This window comes from Sinocyclocheilus rhinocerous, unplaced genomic scaffold, assembly GCF_001515625.1.
Source record: "Sinocyclocheilus rhinocerous isolate Xijiao unplaced genomic scaffold, SAMN03320098_v1.1 scaffold1176, whole genome shotgun sequence".
NCBI classification, from domain to species: Eukaryota; Metazoa; Chordata; class Actinopteri; order Cypriniformes; family Cyprinidae; genus Sinocyclocheilus; species Sinocyclocheilus rhinocerous.
In genome coordinates, this window is record NW_015659925.1 from 244886 (window position 1) to 265393 (window position 20508).

At 39.6% G+C, this 20508-nt stretch overlaps 1 protein-coding gene across 1 annotated transcript in view; it reads right to left on the minus strand.

Moving 5' to 3' along the window:
* The window catches only part of LOC107724420 (transient receptor potential cation channel subfamily A member 1-like), a 30439-nt gene extending 16430 nt beyond the window's left edge, over positions 1-14009 (minus strand). The window contains exons 1-7 of the mRNA XM_016533345.1: positions 13914-14009; positions 13522-13684; positions 10702-10877; positions 8738-8848; positions 8529-8637; positions 7537-7682; positions 5507-5643 (exon numbers count right to left, since the gene is read on the minus strand). Coding sequence (XP_016388831.1) covers positions 5507-5643; positions 7537-7682; positions 8529-8637; positions 8738-8848; positions 10702-10877; positions 13522-13684; positions 13914-14009 — 938 coding nt within the window. The remainder of the gene's footprint in view (positions 1-5506; positions 5644-7536; positions 7683-8528; positions 8638-8737; positions 8849-10701; positions 10878-13521; positions 13685-13913) is intronic.
* Between the last annotated feature and the right edge of the window lie 6499 nt (positions 14010-20508).

Genomic DNA, 20508 nt, shown 5'->3' on the forward strand with positions numbered 1-20508 from the left:
TGACCCAGCTGTTGGTAGCGGCCCCTTGGCCCATTCCGTTGAGACGGGATCTCCTCTCTCAAGCAGACGGGACAATATGGCTCCCTCGGCCCGAATTGTGGGCCCTACACCTCTGGCAGCTCGACGGGAGCCTACAAGCCTCCCAGAGTGAGTTTTAAACACGATTTCGGAGGCTAGAGCCCTGTCTATAAGACGCCGCTACGCCCTTAAGTGGTCTATTTTCTCTGCTTGGTGCCTAAGCCACGGCGAAGACCCTTCTACCGCCGATCTGTCAGTGGTGTTGTCATTCCTGCAAGAGCTGCTGGATAAGGGACGCTCCCCATCCACCCTCAAGGGTTATGTAGCAGCTATAGAGGCCTCTCATGCCCCTATTGCGGGCCAATCGGTGGGCAGGAACAGCGTGGTTGTCCGCTTCTTGAGGGGCGCCAGGAGGCTGAATCCGCCTCGCCCCCTCACTGTCCCTTCATGGGATCTGCCCACTGTTCTGAGGGCCCTGAAGGGCCCTCCTTTTGAGCCGCTACAGTCTACCAATCTCCGGTCACTGTCGCTGAAGACTGCTGTGCTTCTGGCACTAGCATCGGTAAAGCGAATAGGAGACCTGCAGGCGCTTTCCATTAGCCCTGCCTGCCTGGAATTTGGGCCTAACGACCCTAAGGTCGTCCTGAAACCAAGGCATGGTTACGTTCCCAAGGTGCTCTCCACTCCATTCAGAGCACAGGTCATTGCACTCTCTGCGCTTCCTCCCTCTGAAGAGGACAGAGAGTTATCCCTGCTCTGCCCCGTCAGAGCTCTAAGAATTTACATTGAGAGTTCCGCCCCCTTCAGATGGTCAGAACAACTCTTTGTTAGCTTTGGTAACCGCACCAAAGGGCATCCGGTCACGAAGCAAAGACTCTCTAGATGGATAGTAGACGCTATCACGCTAGCGTACTCTTCATTGGGCCTACAATGTCCCATCGGAGTATGGGCCCATTCCACCAGAGGCATCGCCTCGTCTTGGGCAGAGGACAGAGAGTTATCCCTGCTCTGCCCCGTCAGAGCTCTAAGAATTTACATTGAGAGTTCCGCCCCCTTCAGATGGTCAGAACAACTCTTTGTTAGCTTTGGTAACCGCACCAAAGGGCATCCGGTCACGAAGCAAAGACTCTCTAGATGGATAGTAGACGCTATCACGCTAGCGTACTCTTCATTGGGCCTACAATGTCCCATCGGAGTATGGGCCCATTCCACCAGAGGCATCGCCTCATCTTGGGCGTGGTCTAGCGGTGTGCCCATTGCGGAAACCGGCTGGGCCTCGCCGTCCACATTTGCTAGGTTTTATAACCTGGAAGTCCCTGCCTTACAGGCACGGGTCCTTTCTGCTTGAATGGACGTGAACCTTAACAGGTGGGACCAGCACTGTGCAGAGCTCGGCCGTAGCATGCCCGACTCGACAGTATTGCTTACTTGTGCGCTCTCGGCCCCCCAGGGTGCCGAGGCTGTATAGGTCCACCTTGGGACGATTACCCGGGCCGGGCACCACCTCAATGAGTTCGACCCGCTGCTTCGAGGGCTTCTACTACTTGTTCCCTGGGCCCTTCGGTGGACCGTATCACGCTCAAGCTCTCTGGTTTTAATTTACTTGTCAGCTCTCGACCCCTGGGGTTCCGAAGTTGCATGAGTACTCTGGAACGATTAACCAGGCCGGGCGTGACCTCAGGGAGTTCAGCCCGTTTTAGCCTTGGGTTATTGTTAACTTCCCTATGGGCATTACTTGCTTATGGAAGTTATAATACTTAATAATACTTATAATAGGTTACCATGGCGCATGCTCTGCTGCGACAGCACGGCTTGTACTTGTTTGACTCTGTTTAACTCATTTATGAATGTTAAGTGTACGCATTTGTGTTTCTACGTTTTTTTTTCTTTTTATGTTAAGTTATACTCGGCTGGATGAGCAATGATTCATCGTTACTAGGCGATTGTTATTGTCCTAATCTTAACGGCATGGCTGATCTGCAGGAATCACGCACACCCGACAGATACCGGCAACAGGTTACTCACCTATAGCCGTGATGTGCTTTTATTACACCGGTCCTCATTGCTGTGTAACATCAAGCCTGATGTGGTTTTACCACCGGAGCTTCGGCCGAGGAAAAGAGGAAGACGTGGGGGTATTCACAGCAGAATTAGTAAACGTCCATTTAAACCTCCTTTTCCCTCAATTATACTATCAAACGTACGTTCACTCCGCAATAAAATTGATTTGTTACATGCCAGGTGTCGATTGGAAAGGGCCTTAAGGGATATTTGTATCATCGCCCTGTCAGAAACATTGATAGACCAGTCAGTCTCTGATGCTGAAGTCAGCCTGGACAACTTCACAATAATCAGGGCGGACAGAACTAAGCAATCGGGGAAGACGCGCGGCGGTGGAGTGTGCTTGTACATTAACAACAGGTGGTGTAATAACATCAAAGTACACCACAAGTCATGTACAGCCGACCTGGAGATACTAACTGTGTCCCTTCACCCCTACTATTTGCCTCTGGAATTCCCTGTTGTTGTGGTCAGCTGTGTTTACGTTGCCCCCAGCGCTAACATCAATACAGCAGCTGAGCTCATAGCCGGGGATGCTAACGACAAGCTAGCTAAGTATCCCGGCGCTCCACTGTTCATTCTGGGGGACTTTAACAACTGCAAGCTGGACTGTGTATTGCCATCATTCCAACAGTATGTGGACATCCCCACTAGGCGGGCAAACATCTTGGACATGTGTTATGGCAATGTGGCCGATGCATTTCGTACCTGTTCCTATCCACCGCTGGGAGCTGCCGATCATAACATCATCTCCCTACTCCCGCTGTACAAACAACAACTGAAACGACATAGTCCACAACGCTACAGTTCCTCACAGTGGTCAGGGGATGCCATCACCCGCTTACAGGGTTCCCTGGCATGCACTGATTGGGACATTTTTGATGGGAATTTGAATGACAAATTTTCTGTTATTACTGATTATATAAACTTTTGTATTAGCACGTGCATCCCTGTTAAAACAGTAAGAAAATATCCCAACTCCAAGCCATGGATTACCCCCCAAATAAAACAATGCCTTAAAGAAAAACATAAAGCCTTCAGAGAGAAGAACTGGGTTAACCTGAAATTGGCAAACCGCAAAATCAAGAATGAGGTACTCAGGGCAAAACTGAAGTACAAGGACAGATTGGAAAATGAGTTTTCCAATATGAACACAAAACAAGCGTTTCAGAAAGTACGGACATTAACAGGATGTGAATTTAGAACTACTTCATGTGCAAATTCTGCAACAGATCCAGCACTATTTGTAAAAGAACTCAATGCATTTTATGCCCGTTTTGACAAGCAGGATTTTTCAACTGAATGTGAAAAACTTTTGAGAGCCCTCCCTCCTCCAGACCCTGATGAACCATCCCCCTTCAGTGTGGAAGATGTGAGGTGTCAGCTCAGCAGATGTAAGCTGGGCAAGGCCCCGGGTCCCGACAGCATCTCAGCACAGGTGCTGAAGAACTGCGCTCAAGAGCTCTCACCTATTTTTCATTTACTCTTCAGTGAGGCCTACTTCACTGCCACCATACCTTACATCAGGAAAATGTCCATCATAATTCCTGTCCCCAAGAAGCCATGGCCCACGGAGCTCAACCACTACCGACCTGTTGCCCTCACATCTATAATTGTGAAATGCCTGGAGAAGCTGTTGCTGAAAACCATCTTTCCAACTGTCAATTTACAACTGGACCACATCCAATTTGCCTATAAGGCTAAAAGGGGCACAGAGGACGCTGTAGCCTGTCTGCTGCATCTCCTCCTTCAGCACCTGGATTCGCCTCGCAACTTTGCTAGGATAATTTTTGTGGACTTTAGGTCTGCTTTTAATTCCATCCAAAGGCATCTGATGATTCAGAAGCTGCATCATCTCAATATCCCCACTCGGTTGATTCATCTTCTATACAATTTCCTTAGCAACAGGCAGCAAGTAGTTCGGCTGGGCTCGACCACACCTTCTGCTCTCACTATCAACACTGGAGCACCGCAGGGCTGTGTGTTAAGTCCTTTCTTGTACACACTTTACACAAATGACAACATCAGTCCATCACCCAGCATAAAATACTCTGACGACACAGCCATTCTTGCCCTGCTCAAAGACAACAACTCCGTTATGGACTATCACACCACTGTCACGCACTTTTCCCAGTGGTGTGAGGATAATCATCTGAATCTCAACGTCAGCAAGACAAAAGAGCTGATAGTCAGTCCCCCTTCACCTCAGCATCCTATTGTTATTCATAATCAAACAGTTGAAATAGTGGACAGCTTCAAATACCTCGGAGTAACATTGGACAATACACTTACTTTTGATCAGAACATTACGGACAATCAGAAAAGATGTCACCAAAGACTGTCAGTCATTCATAAACTCAAAAGGACTTAATCTTGCTCCTCTATTATTGCTACTATATCAGAGCATCATTCAGCCAATTCTATTGTATTGTTCTACCTGTTTTTTCAACATGCTTTCTGTTAAAAACCGGACCAAACTCACAAAGGTGTCCAATATTGCTGCGAAAGTTATAGGTCTTTCAACACCCAACCTCACCGAACTCAATAACACAGCTATTATACGCATCGCAACTAGTGAAGTATCTAGTGAACTACGAGTGAAGTATCAATAGGGAACGTACTCGGTTACTAACGTAACCTCGGTTCCCTGAGATGCGGGAACGAGTACTGCATTGCTAGCCGTGCTATGTAGCCGCACGACTCAGTCGTCGCTTCAGTCGAAGTAACCTGAGAATCCTGTGGCGAACGCCCGCTTATATAGCCAGATGACCCCGCCCATTCTGGCAGGCTTTGTCGCCAAAGGCTTTTGCAGCTCCGCTGCCAAGCCATTGGTTCATTTTTAATACACTGCACGAACCAATGGCCGTGCAGTTTCACTGCGTGATTGAAAAAGGTTTCAGTTCAGGAGAAAAAAGGCTTTTTCCCATAGCGTCTTTAGCAGACGCAGTACTCGTTCCCATATCTCAGGGAACCGAGTACGTTATTATGTGTTGGTGTGGATGCTAATATAGTTATTGTTATAATTATCATACTTGGTGTGAACAGCCCTTTGGTCAGCATGTTTTGTATGGAAAATAGGAGCATGAACATGCTTCAGAATTTCCCTTTTCATCCCGTTTCCTAAAATGCCATTGTCAGATAAAGTCACAATAGCAAGAAAGTAGCAATTACAGGCAGCTTCCACAACTAACCTTTTTAACAAATGTGCTCTAAATCTGAAAGACATTCTCCAGCACCAGCAACACTCACATAGTTTCTTGGGCAATAGTATGGAATTATTACCTGCTTACGTTATTTGCTTTCCTTGCTATTTATGTCCATATTTGCTAACTTAACGTGAACTGAGATTGCTTAAATCAGCTCTGAGATAAACCAGGAGACTATGTCACATAATAACTACTGGAGAGCAGTATGGCATCACACTGACCTATGTAAGGGGGTCTGATTGGCTCCATCCGTGATGTTGATGATGTCTTCCACTTTGTTGTAAGAAGAAAGCATGATTTTGACGGCTTCCAGAGCACCCTGAGTGCAGGCAAAGTGGAGGGCCGTGGATGTGTCACACTGCAAAACAATCAAGCCCCACACACAGACACTGAGATGGAAGTCAGCTATTAACTTGACATAAGTAGGAAAGGCAGGGTCAGGTAATGCAAGAGGGGGCCAATTTCTCAGCTGCTGCACCAGTAACACAAACCATTAATGAGAGAGCACCCTGAATTGCTGTGGCAATGGACAGAACGGCCAAGCTCAGCTATAGACGTAAGTGGCTGCAATTTGTATCAATTTAACTATCTGAAGCTATTACTGAATGCGTCAACCCTGCTGCTACAGACTGAAGACGACAAATGGAAGAGTGTGAGTGTGTTTGTGTCTGTGTGGTCAAGATCGAGAGCCAGGAAATCAGGCTGCTTTTGTATTCATTGCAGGCCACATTCTTCTGACTGCATTTCATGAAAAGATTATTTTTGTCTTTCTTTCAGAATCATGACATTATAGCTCGACATTAGGCAATTTTCTTATATTTGTCCCCAAACTTATCAGTTAGCCTCAGTGCGGTTTAATGTATCAAAAAGCTTTTACAGAAATAAGTATTGATGATAATGGGCTCATGATTATATTACATAAATTTGCTGACTATCTTATTACTGCTGTAGGAGGAGTTTTGATAAAACATGTTTATGACAAAATTCATATTGGTGAAAAATCTAGTCAGTGGAAAGATGGAACCTGAAACCACCGGGTGCACTGGCATGACTTTTGTTTCTAAGCCATTATATGGAAGCTCATTTCCACCCATAAGAAAAAAAAATTCCTTGGTAAATCATAATTATGACCATGGGCGACATTAGGGGGGAGGGGGAGGGGCAGTTGCCCCATATCGTTCATCTTTCAATCCCCGATGTCAGCCCCGCTGCAATTGGAGTGGTTAGCCAAGCCCAGGCCCGATTCTACAGGGGTACTAGAGGGTGCTAAACAAAAGCAAAAGCAATTGAAGATCTGGCAAACTATCCAGTGTGTATGCGTTTGCGCTCTGGACAGCGAAAGTTACCATTTACAATGTGTTTTTGCAGCGCTGAGCGATGAAGCTAATCACAGACAAATATCTGTTGATTTCTTGAACGCAATGGCCAATTAGAAACTTTTTAGTTTTAGTTATGAAAACAATTGCCATAATTTCAATGTTTTGTCATAATTGTTTTGTCATAATTTTTACTTTTTATGACATAAAAATGACTTATGATTTACCAGAACATGATTTTTCTTATGTAGTGGGAATGGGCTTCCATATTATTTAGTGTGAAAGTAATAAATAGAAACCTAAGTTCAACTTTGAACTGTTGTTGGCATAAGATGGATTGAGATAAAGGGTCAAGAATGTAATTTTATAAATAATAATAATAATAATAATAATAATAATAAAATAATTATTATATCAGAGTGCTGCCCACAGAGGATACCGCTATGACAATCTCACAATGTTTAAAGAGTCTTAAAGGAATAGTTCATCCAAAAATGAAAATTCTGCCATCATTCTCACCCTCATGTTATTTCAAACTTGTATGACTTTCTGTATTCTGTGGGAAATAAAACAAGATATTTTGAAGAATGTTTGTAACCAAACAATTTTGGTTACCTCTGACTTCCATTTTATGGACAAAAAAACACTGAGACCATTCTCAAAATAATTTTATTTTATGTTCCACAGATGAAAGAATTTAAATTTTTGGGTGAACTATTAGTTTAAGATTCTCTCCAATCAGTTTATAAAAAATATTATTTTTTTTACAATACCATACAGTTCAGTGGGCTGCCACGGACTCCCTGCCAAACGAAAAATAAACGTTCTTTTTCATCACAAGCCTTGGGCCATTTGATTACTTTGATCGTTTTAGGTATGCTTGTTAACTTTTATATTTAAAAATATTTTTTTATACCTCTTGTAACAGCACTGACCTGTTTCTGATCCACTCTGGCTCCTTTAATGATGCAAAGTTTGATCACCTCAATGTTGCCCCCTCGTACAGCCAGATGGAGGGGAGTACTTTTGGTCTTATCCAAATAATTAATGTGCACTGAAGTGGAAAGGCCCAGTTCTTCTCCTTTATGAGGGTGAGAAACAGAAGAGATGAGTTCAGCTTCCTTTTTCCATACTTGTCAATTCATTTGAGGAATAAAGCATCAAAATAAAACTGTCATAATTTATTTGCCTCATGTCTTACCAAACATGTACACTGAAAGGGGCCAAAATGACAAAAACAAACAAAAGGTGTTTCATACAACTCATGCCCTATGTCCCAAGTCTTCTGGAGTCATACGATAGCCAATACTTGGAATATAGCCCATGAGGCATATGGACCCCTTTTGCAACTTCTTTGAAGCACCAGTCCTTTTTTTTTTTTTTTTGCATCAAGTCACCATTTATTGTAAATTCATGGAAAAAGAGGTTTACATTATTCAAATTTGCAACAGCAAAATAAAAAGCAATACTGGTTTGGAATGATATGAGGGTGATTAAATGGTGACAGAATTTTCTTTTTTCAGTGTACTATCAATTGACATTGGCTGACATTGGGTGATGTCAAAAACCTCATTCACAATGAAAGCATGACTGCTTTGTTTGGTCACCATGTGACATGCTTGCAAATAGCTCTGGAGGCTGGCAGTCACGTTTGACATGTTGACCCTTCTATTTGTTTGAAATGTTTTGCATTTAAGAATCTGAAAATATTGGACTGTAATGTAAATGAAAACTGTGTCATTTGTCTTTCAGCCAAAGGGAGCTGTCAGAAAAACCCACAAATATTTATATCTGGAACACATCATTCCGGAACAGAAGACCACCCATGTATTGTGCACAGTCACAGTGCCTGTCTAAACTGCATGGTGAATGGGTTGGGAGTGGATTCATCATGAATTGGTGGAATGAGAATATTAAATTCACTTGCCAATTTTCAAAACCAGCTCCATGGCCTCTTTGGCACCTGCAAAAGCAACCGTATGGATAGCGTAGTGACCCAGTTTGTTCTGAATACACATCTTGGCACCATGTTTGAACTGTAAGGAAAGAAAATAATCTAATTTATCACACAATATGGGGAAATGAGGATTATGTCAGTCATTTTTGTGTTTATATTTATGGTTCTTTTGTACTCACAAGAAACTGAATAGCTTCGCAGTTATTAGTGCAGCAGGCCAGCATCACAGGGGTGTTTCCCAGATCCCCCTCCAGATTGGCATCTGTTTTGTCACAGGACTGAAAAAGGACCTGTGCCAGACACAAACAAAATGATCATCAATTTCCGCACGGCACTCAATCAGTATAATTCTTCCAGCATTTCACTCTGACAGAAAGCGGATTCTGCACCAAAGATGCCCTCAAGTTTCCCGCTGAGCTGTCCGTATGCTATCCCAGCTAAATCACGCAAGCATAAATGTTGTTGGGGATATCAGTATGACTGTGATTCGACTGTACGCATGAGACCACAGGTAATTACAGAGTGATGATATTGAGATCAACAGCATGAATATGAGTGTGACATAACTTCTGTAAACAAGTATATTTTAGACACAACATTGCTTTATCTGTTTTTACTTTAACCAGTGTTATTTTATAATTATTTATATACAACTGTAGTATTTATTAATATTTTTATTCAACTTATTTTATTTCAGTTAGTTGTCAAGGCTACCTGTCAATTTTTTTTTACGTTTAAGTTTGTTTTTTCATCTAATAAAATATATATTTTATTTCATATAGGCTTCATTTCAATTAACAAAAAAAGATGTTATTATTTTTAGTTAAGTTAAAAAAACAAACTCCCTCTACCAACAAAAACCGTTCCAAAAAAGTAATGGCAGCATCATCCGCCGTGTCTCTGTGTTTCATTCCTGAATGAATGAATCAGTGTTGTGAATGGGTTGAATGAATAATTCAGTGACTCACTCATAAAGACACTGACTGAATTCAGAAAAGCATATTATAGGGCTGCCCAAACTCGGTCCTGGAGGGCCGGTGTCCTGCAGAGTTTAGCTCCAACTTGCCTCAACACACCTGCCTTTAAGTTTCTAGTATGCCTAGTAAGAGCTTGATTAGCTGGTTCAGGTGTGTTTAATTGGGGTTGGAGCTAAACTCTTCAGGACACTGGCCCTCCAGGACCGAGTTTGGACACCCCTGGCATATTAGCATACTACTATTACAATTAGAAATAATAATGCTATGCTAGTATGCTATTCTGAATTCAGGCAGTCACTTGAATAAACGAATGAATAAATGAAGTAATTAATCAGGCCCTGTGTCCAAATATGTCAACTTTCATACTGTCTGAATTCACTGTATTTGATAGATGAAGTAGATGAAATGTACCCAGATGACTAACTACTTCTGCCACCTGAGATTCTGGAGTGTGCAATCGATTGACACTTTACTATCCCATGAAACCACCGGAAAGGTGTTGTGAATGGCAGTGAATCGACTCGTGACAGTGACAATATGGCGGAAGTAGCTCATCCGAATTTCATTCATACTACTCATATTTACACTAGAACATACTTTTTTTATGGTCAAAGTAAGTTTTAAGTAGGTAGTAGGTAAGTAAGCGATTTAGGATGTAGCTAGTGTTTTGTGGACGAATCAGTTGTGTAAATGATTCAAATGACTCACTCATACAGAAAATGTTGTCACCTACTTGCATTATAATGCAACCTGCAGAAAGAGTAACTGAAAAATCCCCACCCCCAAAACAGACTGACAGTTTCAAAAACAGAATGATTTCTGAAGGATCATGTGACATTGAAGACTGGAGTAATGACTGCTGAAAAGTCAGCTTTGCTATAAAAAGAATAAATTACATTTTAAAATATATTAAAATAGAAAACAGTTCTTTAAATTTGTAATAATATTTAAAAATATTACTGTTTTTACTGTATTTTTTAAAGGAAATAAATACAGCCTTGGTGCATTTATTGGGCAACTTGGACACCTTTGACCAGTACAGTATATCTGATACAGTCTGATGCACATAATGACAAATTATTCAACAGACTGCAAACAGCATATCTACTGCTGCTCTCTGCCCTGACTGTGACACCAGCGGATTCCCAGCAGCATGTGTTACTGACCTCTATTAGATGATTGTATCTCTTTGTGACAGCCAGATGCAGAGGGCCCATCATGGCGCTGTTGAGGATGTTGGGGTCAGCACCCAGCTCCAGCAGTAATGCAAAGCTGTGCAGTTGATCCTGCTCTACAGCCCAGTGCAGAGGAGTTCTGCCCTGCTCGTCCTGTACATTCAGCTCTACACAGCAAGAAACATGGAGTTGTTGCGGCGTTCTGGACAGTAGGGCATTCGGCAAGCGTTCAGATGCAATCAGTGTGATAGCGCGCGACAAGACCACCTTAGGCGGAAAGGTGCGAATAATGACTTCGAAACGAATATCAAATTCTACCGAATAGGTAGAACGATGGAGATGCAGAGAAACGTTCAACAGTCTTTAATACTTGAATCACAGGGGTAAATCCACAACAGGAACACAGGAAACACACAACATCCAACAAGTAGACCCGACAGCCACAAACTGAACAGACTGGGACTTTTAAACACAGGGCAATCAGGGGAACACAGGTGCATGGAATGAGTCAATTAACTGGGATACGAAACACATGGGGCGGGAAAACACAGCAAAACCAGTCCAGTGGCGTGACATTACTCCCCCCTCCCGGAAGGCGCGTCCTGCGCCGTAACAGTTCCACCGGGGAGGGAGGAGCGGGCAGACAGAGTCCAGGGCGGTGATGAAGGAGGAAAGAGCCAGGGAGGAAACAGGAGGGGCCCGGAGCAGGAGGAGCCCAGCTGGGGGGCCATTCGTGAGACTCCGGGCTCTCAGGGCTGCCCTCGGGGATCAGAGCCCACTCCTGGCTGGACTGGGAAACGGGAGCCCCCTCAGGGCTGGACGGGACCAGTGGGGACGAAGGAGAGAGGAGAGGGGGCAAGTCGACCTCCAGAAAGACGAGACGGCAGAAAGCGCATCATGTTTGTTTTCTTTGTGTGTGTGTGTGTGTGTGTGTGTGTTTAGCTGGTTTAGCTGGTCTCCCAGCCTGACAAACCTGGTATTCAGTGTGTGATTTTTAACCCCCCAAACCAGTTAAGCCCCACCAATTTCATTGGTTAATTCAGTCACAAGTCAACTTTCAAGAAAAGTTCAGACTTCTTTGATTCAGTTCAGAGTTCAGATCAAATTGTCTAGATGTCTATCTAGATGTGCTACCAATGCTACAATAAGGTTAAGGTTAGAGTGTAGGTTAGGGTTAGGGGTTAGTATTTGGTTCAGCGTTGTGCATGCAGTCAGCACTGTGGTTGACATGACAAATGAAATCTTTACAGTTGGAGTGTGTGATTTTTAACCCCCCAAACCAGTTAAGCCCCACCAATTTCATTGGTTAATTCAGTCACAAGTCAACTTTCAAGAAAAGTTCAGACTTCTTTGATTCAGTTCAGAGTTCAGATCAAATTGTCTAGATGTCTATCTAGATGTGCTACCAATGCTACAATAAGGTTAAGGTTAGAGTGTAGGTTAGGGTTAGGGGTTAGTATTTGGTTCAGCGTTGTGCATGCAGTCAGCACTGTGGTTGACATGACAAATGAAATCTTTACAATTGGCTGCTAGCAGGGTTTGAACTTTTTTTTTTTTTTTTTGCTGGGTTTGGGGGAAAAAATCACATGTATTTAGTTGGTTGGTCAACTGATCTCCCATTTCTTACCAGCTAACAAGTACCTAAACACAGATCAAACTGATCATCTCCAACAGTCTGGGAGATCAACTTCCCACCTTGGGCTGGTTTGTTTATTTCAGCAGAATATTGCACTGTAATAGATGTAATTAGGAAGAGAAATGTGCACTCTGAATATAATTTGGTCTTTTTCCATTGTAGTGAGTAAACTGGTTGCTCTGTTTTGTCTATGATTTATTGAAGTACTGCGCTCACAATAAGCCTCCCTGTGACGTAAGTGTGTGATCCCTAGGGAGATTATGTGATAGTTTTATAATCATTAGAACATAATGAGACATTGACCTGATGTGATCTAAATAGCAAAAGATTGGGGTGAATAAACAAAGCCTAAGGACAAGGCCTTCAAAACAGATCTATATATTTACAATGCAATTAGTACAAAACATAGACTCGAGTGTAATTTCTCAAAATATGTTGTTTGTTATGATGGTTAAAATGTCATTTTATGTAGATTAAGTAGATTATGTATTTGCTGCCTCAAAGTTGGATTCAATTACTTAATTCCTAGAACTGGATCCCAAACCTTAAAGTCCTTTGCTTCCTTTTTACTGTATATTGTTCTAAATCTATAGTGTTATGTTAAATTTCTAGGGTGTCAGATTTTCATTTTAAATGAAAATGTCAGATTTTGGTGTTTGCTACTGATAACTAAACAGGAGAGTGAGTTACAAAATGCAGTTACAAAATGCAGTGTAATGCTCAGTTTTTGCTAACACTGCTAATGCTAACATGAGTGAACTCTAGGTAACACTTTAGTTTAGGGACCAATTCTCACTATTAACTAGTTGCTTATTTGCATGCCTATTATAAACATATTGGCTGTTTATTGGTACTTATAAAGCATTTATTCTGCATGACCATATTCTACATCCCTAATCCTATACCTTACCTATCTATTAATAAGCAGCAAATTAAGAGTCTTTTGAGGCAAAAGTCGTAGTTGATGGTTTGTTAATAGCGAGAATTGGGTGTCACTCCCAGCATCGACATCTGACTTCCGAGGTAAATTGAACGAAGCAAAAGTCACAACTCTACCTTTTTTTCATTTTTGATAATCCATTCCACTCAGATGTGTGTCACAATACAGAAATAAAGATCTGTTGCTATTTTCATTACATCACAACTTTAAAACCTTGTCAAGGAGTAAGACTTACCCTCAGACCCCACGACAGAAACAATGAGGTGAATTATGTCCAGGTGTCCTCCGGCTGAAGCATAGTGTAGTGGACTAGCTCCATTCTCATCCCTGAAGCTTAGGTGTTCCAGACTTTTCCGGCTCAGGTGGTCGATGGCAGAGGCCTTCCCTTTGAAAGCCAACTGGCAGAGGAACAGGTTATCAAAGCATCTTGCCAAGGAAAGGAAGTGAAGCACAATGTAACATAAGTCAGATTCAGTTCAACCTGGTATTTTTTCTGATCACTATTGTACCCGATAAAAAAGCAAACATACACACGTGCTGATGGCATCATTTTAAGTAAATATTTGTACTCCCCTCTGCCCCCAGCTCTCCAAAACACATACAGTGTGTAGGAGAAAAGACACGCACCTCAAACACATCTGCAGAATCCAGGTCTATTTCCTCGTCATTTATCACACATTTGTAGAAGCTGCTTCGCCTCACAAACTCCTTTCCAAACTGCATTTGGTGAGCTTAGTGAGGATATTCTGTAAAGACAATTCAATCGTTGATATTAATAACATCCTTAGAATGGCATTGATTGTATTTGCTTTAAGGGCTGCTTTTGTGTGCTGAGGCTCAAGTTTGAACTGAGAGCAGGTGATTGGACTTGCACACAATAACCTCAACACAAGGTGAAAGTGACAGCGATGCCAGCCTGTCATTCCAATTCTCAGAGCCTGGTGTGATAAGAGCATTATAGCAATAAAGCTATTGTAATGGATAGTGAAGCTTTAAAAGAGCCTCTCACAGATAAGTCTAACAGAGAAAAGTATGAATCTATACAAGAAGTAGTATTTTTGTGGCACATCGCCTGAGGTATTCAGGCCATGTGGCACATATAATATGCATAAAACAAAAAAAATTACGCCTCCACTTCAGTGAATCTGTCTACTTACAATGACAACTGGCTTCTTTATCGAGGGCGGAATTACTTTTTGAAAGTGTGAGTCGATATTCATTATTTCTCTTGTCCTTTTTACAGGTTTTTACCATGGAGCAGAGATTACTTTCACATCACTAAACTTCAATATCCACATTTTCCAGCTTTAAAGTAGCAATGAATAGATTCGATCAAAGACACATTTATTGTTTAGTTATAGAGGGAGAACTGAACATAATTCGGCCCATTTGACTCATGACAGAATATTTCAATTTGCCGTGTTGAACTACAGTCGAGCAACCCATTTGAATGTGTTGCTGTTTCTTCACAACAGGCTACTACTACAATGTGCTACATTGATCTTTTTAAATATGTAAATATAGATTATATACTTTATTTTTGCTATCAGAATAACTTACTTAAAACACACAAAAATATATAAATTTATACATTTAAAGAATAAAACTTGAAAACAACCAACAACAACCAATTTATCCAATCAAAAGTGTCCTTCCTTTGAATACCACCTACTTTTGACTAGCATATAACAAGCCACTGTCCGTGGCCATGATGTAAACTAAAGGCTTTTGGCTATTTACTGAAGCTTAAAAATGTAAAAAAAATGTTAATAATTAGGAAGTGATTGAATTAGTTCACAATTATGAGCTCTAATTGAAACTTATTGTAAAGTGTTACCGGTTCAGTTAGTTAATGTTAGTTAATGTATTAACTAACATGAATGGACAATGAACAATACATTTATTACAGTATGTATTAATCTTTGTTAATGATAGTTATTGAAAATACAGTTGTTCATTACTAGTTCATGTTAATTCACAGTGCATAAACTAATGTTAACAAGCACAACTGTTGATATTAATAATGCATTAGTAAATGTTGAAATTAACATGAACTAAGATGAATAAATGCTGTAGAATAATTGTTCATTCTTAGTTTATGTTAACTAAAGCAGTTAACTAATGTTAACTAATAAACCTTATTGTAAAGTGTTACCAACCCAAGAAAATGTAATTGACCAGAACGGTGAGGCAAGGGTGGTTTACAGATATCCGCTGTCATACTCACAGATAATGTAGTAGTCTTTCCCCCTGAAGAACTCCAGGCCCCAAAGGTTTGGGCTGAACTCCTGGAATTTGAGGGTGAATTTGACATCCTGGTCCGGTTTGACGCAGTTGAGTAGAGGCGTATCTGCCTTTGTGACCTGACATGACTTTAGCTGTTCCAGAGGAACCATATAGAGTTTATAATACTCCACTCCTTCTGTTGAGCCGCCCTCCACGCGTGGGCAAACTATGTCCATCTTATCCCCGATCTGTGGATACAGCACCAGACCCTGTCCTGGCACGAACCTTTGAGAGAAAGACAGAGGCAAAGAGAGAGTGAGACACATCATAGACGATAAATCATATTCGAACCGCTCTCAGGATGAAAAATATGCTGGATTGTGAAGCATAGTGTTGATCAATAATTAAAAAAGAGGGCGATCAATTATTTAGCACCAATTATAAAGGATAAAACGGGTTCTAAAAAACAATCTGGATCATAAAAACGTAGGAGAATAACTGAAACGATCTTAAACTGCATGCTTTATGAGAAACCAGAAAAGAAAATGGAGCAGCTAGATTGAGACAAAGGTGTTGACTCACAGCTCATACTTAAGAATAAAGGCAAATAGTCTCTCTGATGCCAAGCGCTGTGAAAAGAAAATGATGTCATGAGAAATAAGGAGGAAAAGCGCAGCAGCTCACATCAGGCGACGCTACCAGCCATCCGCCTCGGGGACTAAAACAGGAGTAGCTGGGAAAACTGCTCTGCTGTGTGTGCGTGCGTTTGACGTGCAGCGGGGTAGCTGTCAGGACTATCTGTACGACAGATCTAGCCACGCAAATCCTCTCGAGCTGAACACTGGATCGCTATCTCGCTCGTGTCTTATCGCTACGCAAGCTTATTTGAAAAGCCTTTGCTCGCAAATGTGTGCGGTGTGTTTGAATATTTGCCAAGGAATCGTTCAAAAGAAGAGGGCGAGACTCGTAAATTCCCAGAGTAAAACATGTTAACACCTTAAAAGTTTATACATACACCTACAAAACCACAAATCTGCTCTGTTTTCCCATTTTTTAAAAATACATTTTTTTTTGTTTTTTTTTTACAGCGATGCCAATGAAGAACTATTCTGGGTTCAGTGAACATATTTTTTGGTAAAAAAAAACAAAACATTTTAATAATCTGAAGAACCTGTTTTCCACTATAAAGAATCTTTTGTGCATTGGAAACATTCCGTGGATGTTAAAGGTTATTCATGGAGCCATTAATACCAATAAAGAATCTTTACTTTCAACAGTGTAATATATATATATATATATATATATATATATATATATACCACATGCTTCACAAACTACTTGTTTAAATAGTTGTTTAATAGATGCCATAAAGAAAAGGAACTCTTTCCTACCCAGATGATGTGTCTGCTGAGAAGTTGAGCGCTGTGGTCTTGCTCTCTCTCAATATGAAGTGTTATATACTGTGTGGGTTGAAGGAGATCCAGTTACAGTGGCTCTCACTCAGAGGTAATGTCATCTGATGCAGTCATTAAAGGCCATGCTAATTTGACATGAGGTTTCAGTACTTCAAATGCTTATGGTAAATGTAAAAGTACACGTCTGGACAATGGCCTGTGGTTTCATATGTTGTATTACTTCCCAGAACTGAAAAAAGGATTTTTGAAAAAAAGGAAAAAACTGCACTTTCTTGTGGCTTCCCTCCGAGTAGATTAAAGTCTTGAAAATATGGATTTTTGGTTTGTCTTTGGTTAAACCCTTGCATTATTTAAAAGGTAAAATTAGAAAAGATGTACAAATAATATTGAAGGGTGATGACTTAGTAAAGTAGTTTTTTCTCCATTGTTTGTAGCTTTTGCATGTTAAAATTGTTAGGTTATAAAACATAGTAATTAGTATAGAAGATAATTATAATTGAATATAAGTATTATAATAATAAAATAATTAAAGTATTTACATTTATTTGATTTTATATAAATAATCATATTTTCATATGTAATACATATTTAAGTGTACTTTTATTTCATATTTAATATAACAATGACATTCCCATGATAGCCCTAAAATGAAAAATATATTTATTAAAAAACGTTCAATAAAAGTATAAGTATAATAATGCTATGAAATAAATGTATAAAACAACTTTTTCCCCATTATTGTTAGCTTTTGCTTGTTAAAATTATTAGATTATAGAACAGATTAAATAGAAAAGAAGGTAAACATAATATGATTTTGTATTTATTTTGATTTTATATAAATAATACGTAATCATATAATAATAATTGTTAATTTTTAATACACATGTAAATATATTTATTCACATTCCTTACCAACAGGATACATCTGTTAATTGTGAAAATCTGAATTTTTAGTACGTATAGTTTTTAATGTACCTCACTGCACAAGAAAATAATATAAATTTAATTTGATAAGTCATCGTTGGTTGTCACATATCCGTAAATGAGAAAAGAATGCTTTGAAAATGAATTGCGTTCCCATGACGGCTCTAAAATGAATCTTTGACCCTGTCAGACACTTACAAAAGGGATTCTGGCATTGTCAAGCTCAAGTTTGAAAATCTGCCCTCAATATTAATCATATTTTTGAGGCTTGTCCTTAAACTGTCCACCCTTTGTCCCTTGAACCTCCTAACACGACCATGCGTGATCTGATAAAGCTCACACTCCAATCTGTCTCTAAGGTAAATCCCCTTGATATTTTATCACAAAGCAGTCCTTTGCTACAAGATCAAATCAAGGCCGATGATCATGCGGATTATGCAATATTCATTTGGGAAAGGAAAGGCTGGAATTAAAAGTCGGCATACTGTTTATAAAGAAGGATTATTTGATAAAATACATCATTAACTAGGGATTACACCGTATCATGGGGGATATCAGGAATTATCGTATTCTCACTGTGGATGTGGTGTGCTTGTTTACTACCTGCCTCATACGATTTCAACAGCTGAAGTCATATATTTCAAAATTCATGAATGTTTTGCATAATACACCACAAGCGTCGGTCGCAAGTGTCAACGCCGGGTAGGAAACTAGGTAATCAACATGAGGATCTTGCTCTCAGCAGTTTGTAAAACTCATCTGCAACTTTCATTACGTTGATAGTCCATGACATACTCTCGAGTGGTGAATATTTATGAGGTTTGAGCAAGTGAGTTTTGAGCAGCTGTTCCTACTTTATGATTATTTACAAACATAAGAGAGAAAGCTAAACACAGAGGCATACTCATCACGCTCGTGTTTTTTTGCCATGGCAGATAAGGACAAACATTGTCCCATATCCATTCATATCTCTTCAAGTCCATTCAAATGTTTGTATCTCCTTTATCATTTAAAATGAGAGATTGTGAATGTTATAATAAACAGCACACAACCAATGTCCATCACTTTTCCTTTGAAACACAGTTTAAGACTGCATCTTCTATTATGTTTGATAACATCCTGAGCTATTTGGTATAAGATTGCAGGCTGATTTTTCTTGCAATTCAAATTCTAATATCATTATGTATACTGTGTGTGTATATATATATATATATATATATATATATATATATAATGTATCCTACATACACAAGCCTAATATGTTATGCATATTTACTGTGATATTAATAAACTAATATGTAATATTCTGAATTAATTAAAATAATATTAATTCAAATTTGTTGTATTAAACATCATTTTAAAATTTGTATGTTGACAAATTAGAGCTAATTGGAAATGATGCATTATATTCCTGTAAAGAGAAAAAAAAATCCTTTGAATTAACGTGATTTCCACTGCATTGTAAATTATGTTTGATAGCATCCTGTGGTATTTGGTATGACATTTACATTTACATTTACATTTAGTCATTTAGCAGACGCTTTTATCCAAAGCGAATTCAGATCTATAAACAAGTATTACGCAGGACACTCAGTATGAAATTGCTAAATGAGTTGTCTTGCTAATTCTAAATTCATATCTAATATTTTATGTATCCTAAATACACAAAACTAATAAATGTGTTATTAATATTTAATATTAATAAAAAATATTTAATATGATGAACTAATAAATATTAATTCATATTTTCATGTTTGTATTTTAAAAAGTAACAGTTTTTATATAGAAAAATCATAACTTGTTTGGAAATGATGCACTATATTCCTGTAAGTATGAATGTGTGATTTCCACTGTATCTTAAAATATGTTTGATAATATCTTGTGGTATTTGGTATAAAATTGCTGCCAGATTTGTGTTTTTAATTCTAATTTCATATCTACTATATTATGTATATTAAAGACACAAACTTAATTAATTTTATTAATATTTAATATTATAAACCAATTTATATTATTTAATTATTAATTAATATTTTCATGTTTTGTATATAAAAAACATTGCACAATTATACATACATTGTACAATTTTATATAAAAGCTTGTTTGGAAATGATGTACTATATCAGGGGTGGCGAACGTCGGTCCTGGAGAGCCGCAGCCCTGCAGAGTTTTGCTTCAACCCTAATCAAACACACCTGAACAAGCTAATCAAGGTCTGAACGATTAATAGGAAGCTACAGGCAGGGGAGGTTTCATTAGGGGTGGGGGTGAACCCTGCAGGGCTGCCAGGGCTGCGGCTCTCCAGGACCGGAGTTCGCCACCCCTGTACTATATTGATGTACTAAGTAGAAAAAAAAATGCTTGTGGTAAAAATTATACCACACAGTAACACAGAGTAAATTTATTTTATTTACTTTTATTTCACTCTTGTTTAGAGAAGCACAATATAATCATTAAAGGACATTTGAAAATGAGCAAAAACAACAAAAAAATTTTTTTAAATGCTCTTCATTTTAAGAAAGAAAGAAAGAAAGAAAGAAGTTGTCCGTTAGTTTTAATGAAAAAAATCAACCCCTGGTTCCCATAGTGTCCTACTTTAGAGACTGTGTTTCATAGGTTGTTATTAGCTTAGCTGGTGTGTATTCAGTATCTGTTCA